Source organism: Balearica regulorum, chromosome Z (genome assembly GCF_011004875.1).
Source record: "Balearica regulorum gibbericeps isolate bBalReg1 chromosome Z, bBalReg1.pri, whole genome shotgun sequence".
Classification (NCBI taxonomy): domain Eukaryota; kingdom Metazoa; phylum Chordata; class Aves; order Gruiformes; family Gruidae; genus Balearica; species Balearica regulorum.
Window position 1 is genome coordinate 25,198,764 of NC_046220.1, and position 13,433 is coordinate 25,212,196.

Consider the following 13,433-nt stretch of genomic DNA (forward strand, 5'->3'; position numbering starts at 1 on the left):
GTAGATGACAAAATGTAGTACATAAGCAGAAGCTGCATGAGACAACCTGCTGTAATTAGATTCATCTAAACAGCCCTTCATGAATTTCACTGTGAATGTGAACTATTTCTTATTATATGTAGAAATTTTAAGAGAGTGAAAATAGTACATATCAGCATCTTGTAGTACTGGCCATAGTTTATAGCATAAACTTCATGCTGTATGTTAAGTAGTATTTTATGGTAATATAACAGTTCACTTAATGGTGCACACAAAAGTAAGCTAATGTTTTGCAAGAGAAAAACATCTATCTGTGATCTATGAGAAGAAATCAAAATACAAGAAACAGCTATGAAATATGTTAAACCACTTTACAAAATATTTAATTATGGCAATCTCTGACTTCAATGGCATTAATAATCAACTATGACTACATACTTTAGTATTTTCCTGAGCTGATGCCCAAAATGATGCCTACCTATTTGTTCTAGGCACTCCTGGCATTATTCTGTTAAGTAGTGTTGATACTGAACATAACTAAAATGCAGTTTTGAAATTATGGTAGGAAATTGCCTACTTATTGATACCTAGATCTATAGACATACATGATTTATATACTTCTCCATATAGTATCAAACCATTTTAATAATTTTATAAAAAATTAGTGTTTTCACATAATAGCAAATATTAAATATTAATATTAATATTAAAACAGCTCTGTTAAGCAGCAGTTTCTTTAAAGAGTCCACTTAATTCTTCTTACATTTATACACACATCATTAATCATGCAGATGCAGCATGCTTCTGGCCACACCACTCAATGGGCACCTAACACAGAGGGGCTCCATGACTCAATATTCATAATTATTTTATAAGCTATTATAATATTATTGAAATTACCTTTATCTGCACCTGTAAGCATTTATAAATTTATGGATTTATATGGTCAGTCTTTTGAATAACGTACAGAAATTTAGAGTTTCTTTATTGCCCAGTATCTTAATCCCATACACATAATCAACAAAACAAATCCAAACACAGCTACTTAAAACTACAAATTTAAAATAGTAAACAAGCATCTGTAGCAATTCTAGTAGATAGTTTTTCAAGAAAGTAAGCAGATATTTGACATAAAATTAAAAAATGTAAGGGTTTAGAAATGCTGAAGCACTCATTTTCATTCAAATAGTGTGCCTTCACTTTTCAACTAATGGAACACTTGTGTGTAATGCTGTGCTTTCACTTTTTTATTTTATTTTACATAAGTGGTAACAGAAACTGTAAATAAACCCAAGGTTTTTCAACTGCCTACAGAGTACTTTCGCAAAATCCAGCTAAAACTTCAATTTTCCTGTTAAGTAAAGCAAATAAAAGTTGCTATAATCACGCAAAGTTTTCCCATAGTAATATTAACAATGGTAGTAATGAAGTACAAGTGGAAATGCATGTATGTGAAAACAAAAGATGAAAGAAAAAACCAAGAGTTAAAAGAATGCTGTGCATTGAGAGCCAAGGACATGATTAGCTGGATCAAACAGGTAAACACAGAGAATAGGTTGCTTGCACCAGTACCGTGATGCGGATGAATTTTTGGCAGAAGACCTTTTGATGAGACCACAATAGAGATAACTCATTAGCACAAAATAACTACACTACAATAAAATGAAGATGAGAAGAAGGTTACAACACATTACATGTGCTATTTCACTTCCTTTTAATGGAATGACAGACTACAGACACATAACATTCAAAATGAGGAAAATATTGACAATGGTCAGCAACTTTGCCTTATATTTAAGGTGGATCTAATAAGCTAGAGTGTTAAACCAATGATTACTACATAACTACTTATTCCCAAATGGCATAAAAGCCTATTCAAAACCCAGTCTGTCACCATCTGTCAAGAAGAAACCAGAAATCATGGCGAGACACCAGCAGCCAGCATCCCTTGTCCTCTGTGCTGCACAAAATAATCCTACCCAGACTACTTGGACTCTATGTTTTGCTATCGTGGCTATGAAGATATAGGACCCATGAGTGGGTAGATAGAACCTACTTCAGAAATTAACTAAAAGGAAAATAATCTTCCCCCAGGAAGTCTTTCATTCAGTTTTGTTTCATTAACTCCTACAACTGAATATGCTTAAAAAACAATAATCACTAGCCTTGAAAAGGATTCCAGATTAGGAACTAGTGATAGCCCATGTGAAACAGAACATACATGAAGAACAGGGGTTTTTTAATCTAAAGAAAAACAATGAACATTTTTTAAATGCAGATACATTAAATAACAGATACTTTTATTTAAAAGTTGTTCTAGGTAAACCAAAAATAACAACATGAAGAAATACCAACAAATAAAACTAAATAAGATGCATATAGAAGTTCTTGCAGCTACCAAAACACTTTGCTGATTTTTTATGTTTGGTTGGCTTTAGTTGGTTTTCAAACAGATTTCATCTACTTGCTGATTTATTTTTGTACAATCTTGATACAAAATACAGTACCATCAAAGCCTAAAATATTTGAAAAGATGAAAGTCAAACTCTAGTCTCAATGTTACAATAAAAGAAGACTGTATAGTGGGGCTTTGGTCTTGTTTTATCAAATAGAGAAGCTCTGAGATGAAAGAAATTCTTAATTACCACCACCTACACCGCAACAAAGGAATCTGACTGTTCCCCCTCTTAATATCCTCACAGCTGGAAAACATGCAGCAAACAGGAAGGCAGAGGCACATATGAATATACAAGACTAAGAAGGAGGGAAGGGAGGAAGAAGAGATGGAGTCTGGATGTGTGCATGTCCGTGTGTACTACAAGAGGGCTGGGGAGGAGCGGGTGAAGTTGGACTATATCGAGAGAAGGAATCCATGGCAGGGAGTGTCTGCTTCATCAGGTGATGTGCCCAGCAAGAGGGAAGGTGGCAGAGAACAGAAGCATGGCAGGTTGCAGAGAAGTAGAAACAAAAAAAAATGGAAGCTGGAAGCTTAGCTGAGTGCATGAAGAAAGGATAAAGTAAGAGAGAGATAAAAACTAGAGAAAGAGACAGGGGTCATAATTGTGTGAAAAGAAACCATAGGGTAGACAGAAAGTGGCTTTAGCAACAGCTGGGTATGGAGCCAGACAACTTATTGGACTAAAGTTTATCTACCAGAGAAAAAAAAGAACTGAATGGAAAACAAAGCCAGACAGTCACTATCACTGTTAAAAATCTGCACCTTATCTCTAATTTGAATTTGTCTAGAATTTGACTGAGCTTTTTTTTGTTGTTGTTGTTGTTGCATTGATTTTTGACAACAGGCGTGAAAGACTCAGGATGTGACTGCAAGATGGGACACAGATCTGAAATTTCCTGGCAAAAGTCATCTACTGAGGATGGACAATACAACCAAAGGGGCAGATCAGGCAAAGCTTTATTAAAGTTTTAAGGGATCTCTAAAGAGAAGCAAATGGAAAAAAACCCTGAATTATCTCTATAGAGATGTCACTGTCTGCAGAAGCAGGAAATAGAAAAAAAGCCCACCATACAAAGTAGAAAACACAGCAGCTGAATCACATAATGTGAAACTAAAAGTTAACATTTTTTTCAGCATCAATCAACATTCGAGGTCTGTGTATGAAATCAACTGCACCTCAGAGACAGCAGTACTAACCTTATGCTCAGGTAAGCCACAGCATACACGTACTTCAGCTATGCTTAGCGTCAGCTCTACTTTATTCATGACAGTAATTAATTTAGCACAAAAGCTCAGATAATACGGATATTGTACATCATATCAACAAATAAATTATACATACCTCAGTCTCAGCACTGAGACTTTGGTTATAAATGGGCTTGTTGGCTTCAGTGCAACTAACAGCAGAAATACATGGAGTCACCTTTGATTTGGTGCTATACCCTGAAGTATCACTACATACAAAAAATATGAGCAATTCCACAAAAGTCAGTTAAGATTTAGTAGGTTGTACCAGCTCTACCTCAGCACCAGCTACAATGGATCTATAGATATTTCTCTACTTTATGCCATGTAGCTCTTTTTTCCAACAAAGGCCAAAAAGACGGCCTGATAGGTCAGGCAGAATACTGGGCTTTACTTGCAAATGCTTCTGACCTAACACACCCTGAGGAAGTAAAAAGTGCAGTAACATACAGAAAGTAGCAATGGAGTCACCTGAGTTTCAGAAGACATGGAGTGAGTAAGCCAAGCTGGACCAAAGCCAACTGTAGGTAACATATCATGAAGAGGGTGCAACCCAGAGATTGGGTTAAGAATGGCTTATCAGACCCTGTTATGGGCACTACAGAAATGGCTATGCTCTTTCTGAACATACCTGGGAGCCAGTGTAGCTGAAATCAAGCAGTGCTGCACCTCAGCTAATAAAACCTGTCACCTCTGAATTGTTTCTGCATCAACGGCATAGGCAATTTGCATCCCAAATGATTCAGTACAAATCTGAACAGGTTACCTTATCCAGTTGCAAAGATGGAGGTTACGACCTTGCCGAACTCCACCTTGAAAGCGAGCTAGGTATGGCTAGATACAAGCTGAATATACGTAGTTGCAACTTAATTCAGACAACCTTCCCACACTATTAGTTTACTGGATATTTTCATAGTTGTTAATATGCACAAACATAGCGCAACCTGTTTCCAGCTGCAACTGTTCAGCAAATCTACTCTAATGTATGTCAGCATGAGCCTAAATAAAACAAGGAACACAAAATCTGTGCCCTGTTAAGTAGGAGGCTGCTTTTTTTGCAACCATGTACCCATTATCAAATAGGAATGCTATGGTGGTATCAGGAATGCACACCAGTATTCCTGAGAAATGTCTACAATGCATTTAGTATTAGAGTGAAAAATGTCCAGAAATGCACACTGGGGAGGGGGTGTGGGAGTGGATCACTGATAGACTAAATAAGGGCGATGGCCACAGAGTGGATTTGGAGATGAGAAACAACTCCTCGAAAACTATTCAGAACTGTATGAGGTAAGAATCTAATTTTCACAGAATCATAGAATCATTAATGTTGGAAAAGACCTCTTAGATCATCAAGTCCAACCATCAACCCAACACCACCATGCCTACTAAAACATGTCCCAAAGTACCAGGTCTACACGTTTTTTGAACACCTCCAGGGATGGTGATTCCACCACCTCTCTGGGCAGCCCGTTCCAATGCTTGACCACTCTTTCAGTGAAGAAATTTCTCCTAATATCCAATTTAAACCTCTCCTGATGCAACTTGAGGTCATTTCCTCTTGTCCTATTGTCCTATTTTCATACTATTGTAATATATAATATACTCATAATATATTATCATAATATATATATGCTAGAGGAAGCTAAATTAAGACTCAACAGACAAGCCAGGTTCTTGAATTGCCTATTTTTGAATGCCTGACTTAGCAAAAAAGAAAATGCTTTCAAAATATTTCTGGGGATGTAATTTTAACTATGTTGATTATAAAATGTTTAAATATATAGAAACCTGAAACAGAAAATAGGCTATCAGCTTATGATTAAGCAGTCCAACAGCTAAAAGGACTAGGTCACAAAAAATGTGAATACAGGCTTCCTTCTACTCTGTTGAGTGAACCGTTGGAACGTATAAAGACATTTGCATCTACTGTCAATGAGACAAATCCTTCCAGAAAGAGCTGGTGCTGGCATGATGACAGTGCTTATCTTGACAACCTGTGCAGACTCTTTTTGCTGGAAGGAAAGAGGCACCTTCGAAGGTTCTACAAGATAAAACTGTTGAAATAGTTACACGAAGTGGTAACTGTTACATATCTATCTTCAAAATGCCCCATTCTAGAACACTCAGTTCATGAACATGCAAAGTTCCTAAATCTAGATTAAATTCTCGTTTCAGGGCAAGCTAAAATTCAAGTAAATTGAAATGAACATATAGAAGGAAAAGAAACAATTTTGTGGCTTGGGATTGCTTTTTGCATCTTACAGATTAGATTTTATTTTGGTTTTCCCTTAAAACTAGGAAGAGAAAAAAACATTCAAAGTTTAAAGGGACACCTGCAATTTGTTTTTGATTATATGGGAGATTGCATGATAAATTAAGAGCAGATGAAAACACAGTTAAGTGATCCCGAGTGTTTCAGTGAATTAAAATCCCTTATTCTCAAAACAGAAATACCATAATGAGACCCATGATCACTAAGAGAGAAGTTGGGACCAGGAAGGTAATAGTGAGGAAAGGTAAAAGAGAAGGGTATTCTAGTTTCTTCTTTTCCTTTTTCCATGAAAAGATGCTGAGTTTACTCTTAAAGGAGAAAAGAAGAGGAAGCAGGTTTTATCAATGCTTGCACAATTTTCCTGATAATCTTCTCTACACCCCATCAAAATCCAGCATCCATTTGTCTCAGGTTACAGTCTGGACTCTGGCCAGCTTACAGATAATGCTAGCAGTATTCCAGGCAGTCTCTCTGATCATCATCTAAATTTGCTAAAAATGAGCTGTTATGAAAACTCCTTATGCCCTGTGCAGCCTTAAGAGACACTGGCAAATTGTTCTTTTCCTGTTCTGAATACCAAAACAGCTCCTCATAATTACTTCCCTTTTTTCAGTTTTAAGGTCAACAACACAGGATAAAGCACAAAAAACCCACTGGGAAAACAGGCACAGAACAAAGAAAAATTAATAAATTAACCTGGAAAAATGGGCAAAATGCTTTATTTTTTAGATTGATGTGGCATCACAGTACTATAAACCATACTTTTACACAAAGTTCTGCTACTCCTTATATTGGAAACCATCTCTGACAAAGGCTTATCTACATAATAAAAATTCCTGTGGTGAAGGCTACAGACTGCATTCACAGTCTCAAATATGCAGCAACCCTCACTGAACAATTTTAAGACTAATATCCCACCTTTACTACATTACTTTCCAGTTAGGTTAGCCAAGTCCGTATGCCAATACAAACTCAAAGCTCTGTACTAACATCAAGCATTTGACAGATCTTAACGTATAAGGTTTCTTTTCCTGATATTCATTAGCAATTCTCACTTTAACTTCTTCTGTCTTTCTTGGGACAAACTGAGTACTTAAAATGTATCACAACAGATTACTAAAAAGTTACTGTATTAAGTTATGAAGTAATCCGGTATTCATATATTTAGATGAGAAGATATCAGAGAAATACTCCATCAAATACCACCTTTGCAACAAACCTTATCAATCCATCTTAGCTGACATTTCATTATAAAGTACTAAGAAAAAAATGAAGAATATTACAAAGAAAATAACTTACAGCAATCTATATGATTATCGGAGTTCTTCCTAATACTAACAGGTACCAGTAGTCTAATATTTCTAAGCAGAATTTTTGAAAAGTATGAAAATTTTGGGCAGTATACATCAACTTGAGAGTTATACTCTGCTTTCCCTGGAGCAATCTGCATCATTTCTACTCCTTCAATGCAAGATTTAAAATTCACTGCATGATACTGCAATTACCTAAGATTTATTTCATGGTATTGTAAAATAAAACATGCCTTTTTGGCATGGAGTTCTTACTAGCTGTGTGCTAACAAAGCATCTGAAATTTGCTCTTGGGCAGTGGAGATAGAAGAAGAAACTGGCAGTCAAATACTGTTTTTCTCTATTCAGTAGCCTCACTGGAGTTAGAATCAGTAGGGACACATACCCCCTGTATTCTCTCCAAGTATTGCTGCAAGGTAAAGCTCGGGGTCATAAACCAAGTTTACAGACTCCTTATCTGAGTAACAGCTTACTATTAAAACACAGTCCTCCACTGGATGCATCCCACTTACTACGCATGTGCTGTGCAGATGATCAGCAAATGCTCAACAAATTAGATGGCATAGCTCACTGTGCAAAGAACTCTACAAGAAATTACACCGATTCTGGATCTCACATCCTGTACTGTGTGGCCCAAGACATCACACCACGTGCCCAGGGAGCTGAGATTACGTGAGTGTCTGTATCTAGAAACCAGCACATCTGACTTAACACAAGAGTGCAGAGGGCATGTGCACATATGTTGCTCAGGCCCATCCTAAATTCAAAGTATTAATAGAATGTGAAGAGTAGAAGCTAGCAATATGAAATCGGAAACCATGAGCAAAGGACACAGCACAGTAAAAGTCCAATTTCTATTAGGAACACAAATGCATGCAAAAAAATCAGCATATAAATGCATGGGTGTTGCGATCCTGAAATTTTCTTTCTTTTTAACAGTCTTAATATTTTCAAACTGGTAACTACAGTTGTCATAAAGAGTCATAACTACCAAACAAAAAGAGGAAATCTCTATGAGTTCTCCATTAACAAAATGTTTTAATACAAAGATCATTTTTAAATACAGTTGTTTTCTCAGTTGTCTACTAAAAAATTCACAGAAAAAACCTACACCACCGTAAAATTCAGGTTAATTTTTATTACATGGTAGTTCAGAAGCCACATGGCAACTTCAGCATTGGATCCTTGAAAGGATGTGGGCACTAGTTCTTTTTAGTTGGTATTTCAATGTCATTTAGGTAAAAAAGAATAAAATCAATTATTTGCAAGAGTGCTTTAGAGGTTATTACAAATTTATCCATTATGCAATCACAAAGCAACATTTAAAAACCATCTGTTTTGCTAAACTGCTTTTTCACAGCAGTTAGGTAGCATAACTTAAGCCTGTAAACAAGATTTTTCTATAGATTTTTGTTAACTTACAAACATAAAAAATGTTTATAAGAAAAAATATTAAGGACTTAGTGACTCAATTTCAATGGCTATCTTGGCAATTTTGGGAAGGTGAGGAGAGGAGAGGGACAACAATTTGCTTGGGATTTCAAAAATCATTCATTTTTGGTAACTCTCATCATAAATTCATAAATGGCAGTTTTTCGTCACATCTCTTCTACACATGCAACTTTCCATGTATGTATGACCTTGTTGCTGCTACATACATTTTAGCTTCTATTTTTATATAGCAGGGAATATTTTAATTAGTTTATTTTTTTATCGATTAGAAGAGTAGCTTTTAGAAAGCAATAATAAATTTAAGCTATACAATAAATAAATACTGTCCAACACAAAATAGAAGCACATATCTCCCAAATAACGCTCTTTAGAATACTGATTGGGGGTTTCTTATTAGAAGGTAGCTACTACAACTCATTGAGATTTGTATCTGTGGTATGTGTGTCACAAAGAATAAAAACCAACTGGCAGAGTACGCTCTTCTGTATTCAGAGAAACTATTTATTATATGTCTTTACTTGGGCCAATAGCACCAGTTGCTTACCTGAAAACAGAAGAACTCAGCTCTTTAAAAATATTCCACTAGCTTCATTCCTATATTAAAATGCACATTGCCCCATATACATTCTTTAAATGTAAGAAAGAAGCTTATCTTGTGATGGTCACTGGACATATTTTATTAGACAACTGTAAAACACATCTTTGTTAAAATATTTTTTATGATCTCTGAGTCCTCAGAAGAAATTGTCTTTCACCAGTTTACTGGAGTCTCTTGATATAAGAATCATGCATAAATTAATTTTTAAAAATCATTAAGACTCTCAGTCATGTGTTTTCAATCTAGTTGGTAAAGCATCCTAAGTCCATGTCATCATCAATGGTACATACCATCATAAAAATATGGTTACAGTAACAAAAAACCCCCAACTTCTATCTTTTCAGGCCTTCTCCCTTCTCAATTTAAAGGACTGCTTTTTTTTCAGTAAATGTTGTCCAGGAAGCTAGAAGAAATAGAGTAACCTCATCCCAACCAAGTCTAGAAGATGCCATATTCTGCTTAAAGGATGTTCCTCCCCTTCCCATGGTAGGAATCCCTTAAAGAAAAGTTATATAATGCACATATGCATTACATTAAGATATTTCCCTCATTTCTTGACAGGTGGTGGATTGAGAAAAAGATAACCAAGTTTTTCTGTACTGAAGTAATCTATGATGGATTGACACTGGGTGGACATAACAGTGACCAACAGCAAGTAAGTGAATAGTAAGTAAATGATGGCCCTTTTCCATTAACATATAGAATTCCTTACCTACCTTTTCACTTTGGTTATGTTATCCACAACATGCTCTTTTACCTTATTTATTATTTCAATTAATCCTTGCCACGTCACTCATCTTAAAATTTCTTTATCAATGTGATTCTTACTTTAGGACACATCACATCACACAAACCAAGAAAAGGGATGTACCTACAAAGGATAATTGTCTTTGACAACTTGCTTTATTTCTCTGTTATCTGTTGGCAACATCTGGGTTATTTTTGCATGTAACAATGGATGCACAGATGCTTAAATATGCATCTGCCACCCTCTCTATTGTTTTCACTGATGACTATATCCAGATGCATAGTTTTAATCCCATTTACATTTGCAACAAAGGAAAAAGATTTCTCTGCAGAGACAGTTTATGACAGAATCACTAACAGAGTGGCACCTCTCTACATAAAGTGTTAAGTTTCAAAATAAAATTTTAATACCTGCACAAACTAAAAATCTGAATCGAAATCTGAATCTGGAATGAGAAGCAGAATTAGCCACTACTGAGCCACACCATGGCAGCCTCAAAAGACGTAGTATGTGTATAGCCTACATGTATCTCGGATATAAAAACAGTAGAAAAAATGCAAACATTAAGCAGAACTCAGAAAACACAGGAGAAATTCAACATTTTATGGAGATGTTTCTAATTTTTTCCTCAGGGAAAAAACTGTCAGACATTTATTAATTACACACCTTCTCAGCCATACATTTACAGAATAAAATTATAAGCTAAAATATGCTATTTTTAGTTATTAAAAAGAATATCAGAGTTAAACAGCTTTAACACCTTCAAGCGTAAACATGTTTACGATAAAACACAGACAAAGCAGGTACTGAGAAAGTTAAGTGTTGATCACCAGTCAACAAGCCTACCACTATTCTGTTCTACAAAGGGTGGCATTAAATACCAAATCAGAGCACTAATAATTATTATTTTAGGTAACCTCATCCAAACTTGCCATTAGAAAACAGAAAACCAGTAACAGCAGAACCACTGCTTCTCTGAACTGATCTAGTTAAGTGTTTTGTCTTTCCTCTGCCAACTTCTTCAGAGTTGGTGTCATCATTTCTAGCTGATTTTGTTAGCCTCATGGTGTGCTAGCCAAAGTGTAAAAGAAGATGGAAATGCATGATGGCTTGAACATAGTACAGTGTTTATGAGGGCAGGCAAGCAAGGAAGCTATCCAGAGGACTTACAGACCAGCAAAACAGGATAAAAATTAAGAAGTTTCTTGCAAATTTAAAGCCAGGAGACAGAAGACGTTTTGGATAGACTTGGACTGCAAAATAGGCTGGGAATCAGAGAGGCACTAATTCCTCCTTGAATTGTATTAGTAGATTTCAACAACTTGTCCTGGGCTCTGAAAACCTTGAACCAGAATGAAAAAGGTGTTGAAAGATCAGGATTTATTTTTATCTTCAGAGATGTCTGGAGAAGCCAATTACCAAAGTATGCCTTAAACCCCAGGACACTGCTTTTAGTCTCTATTTTAATAAAGTTAATCATATGTACAAATGTAATAATATAATATAATTGAATAAAGGCAGAAAATTCCAAGAGTTCAAAGATTTCATCAGTACTCTTGTGTTAGAGCCAGTACTCAAGAATTATAAACAATCTGAGTCTTTATGAATGAAATGGTTCTTAAAACGACTTGCTGTATAATTTTGAAGACAAATCCAGTGATATATAAAACAAATACAATGTTGCATATTAAGGAGTTCTAGAGGCTACCAAACCCACACATTTTCCAACTGCTGAGAAAATCAGCAAAGAGGTAAAATTGCCCAAAAGCTGTTAGCATTGTTCCAGCCATTGCTGAATAATATGAACTCAAGATTACAAAAATAAATCAAGAGCAACCCATAAACTGAACAATATATTTTGTTAAAGGAAAAAACTCTTATATTACCGAAGATGACCCAAATCTGAGTCATTAAAATTGAAAGATTACCCAGTCATGAAGTTGCTTTAAATACAAGCATCTCAACATTCACTTTTTATAATTCTATTGTTAAAGGAAGTACCATGTAATATCTCAGCAGGAGGAAAATGAAGATAGAGCTGAGATACATTTCAGCGAATTCTGTTGCCTTGAATAGCTACAGAAAAACTCACACCAGCTCTGGGGAGCTCACTCCACTCGAAAGCTAGCAGAATCTAATACTTCCAAAGATTTGCAACACAGGTGACTTTTCAGATCAGTCATAAGAATGCAGATAAAGACAAACAGAAAACAATATATTTTATATTACAGAAACAATACCTATGAAGATATGCTGCGAAAAGAAAAGGAAAAAAAAAATTACCTGGAACAAGTTCCATAACAATATAAATAGGCTGTCGTTGTGTGCAAACTCCTATAAGTTTTACAATATTAGGATGATCATACTGTTTGAGTATTCTGCAAAACACACAGTAAGTTTATTATATTAGTAAACTTCATTGTACAAACTGATTAAATATTATAGGAAAATATCTTAAACCCTTAATGTTATTTTAATGGTACATGTCATTACTGTTATCACAAAAAACGCCAATATAACAGATCAATCATCATTCTCTTTGAAACAGAGGGCATACTGATTCACTAATAAATCAAGATTGAACGCTGTATTATTCTTATTGTAATTTTACCATTTGTCTACATAAGATTTGTTTCTATAACTGAAAAATGGCCTGACAGGTTTGCAGTTTCTCAAGAACCCTTGTAATTGAATAGCATTTCAGTGGTGGGCCAGAAGCAGAGCTACATCAAAAAAGCAGGCACAGCATGCCTCTACACTTCCCTGCTCCACTTTTCAAATGCACACTCATTCTAATTTTACTTTAAGAGATTAATTAATACAATTAGTTTTAAAAGAATACAAGGATAGCAATTTTAATTTTGTGGATTAAACAAAAGCATTTACATCTTCTTACACAATACTTCAATAAGAACGTTTGCAGTCTAAAACAGCATGCTATGATTTATAAGTGAAATGAAGGGCAAGGAAGATTTCTAGAGACCTTGTAACTTAAATGTTTTCTCTACTATTTGCTGACTAAAAGTACCTCCTCTTTTTCCCTTTTTTCCTATGATCAAGAGATCAAATACTGATCTACTAGTATACACATATTTAGTGAAAAATAGCATGTCCTTTTTTTTTTTTTTCCAGACTAACACTGCTCCATTACTGGCAGGCTGCTTAACAAATATCTCTGCAGTTGTCAAGTTACGAGCTGTTTAAAATTATTCAATAGATATGGTGGCTGATCTTCACTGTCTAAATGTAGATAGTATCTTTTACTTTTCCATATTGATCATACTAGTTTGGGAGTAAAAATGAAAACATATGAAGCTTCATAGCAAGAAGGAGCAAGTTAATTTAAACAACTGTGAAATTATCTCAAT

General features: G+C 35.2%; 1 protein-coding gene across 4 annotated transcripts in view; it reads right to left on the reverse strand.

Moving 5' to 3' along the window:
- Positions 1 to 13,433, reverse strand: part of FER (FER tyrosine kinase) — a 174,366-nt gene that overhangs the window by 49,586 nt on the left and 111,347 nt on the right. For all 4 annotated transcript variants that reach the window (XR_012832932.1, XM_075739369.1, XM_075739370.1 and 1 more), the window contains one exon: positions 12,349 to 12,443. Coding sequence is in view for 3 of the 4 variants with exons in the window: in XM_075739369.1 (XP_075595484.1) it covers positions 12,349 to 12,443 (95 nt within the window). In the remaining variant the exon portion in view is untranslated. The remainder of the gene's footprint in view (positions 1 to 12,348; positions 12,444 to 13,433) is intronic.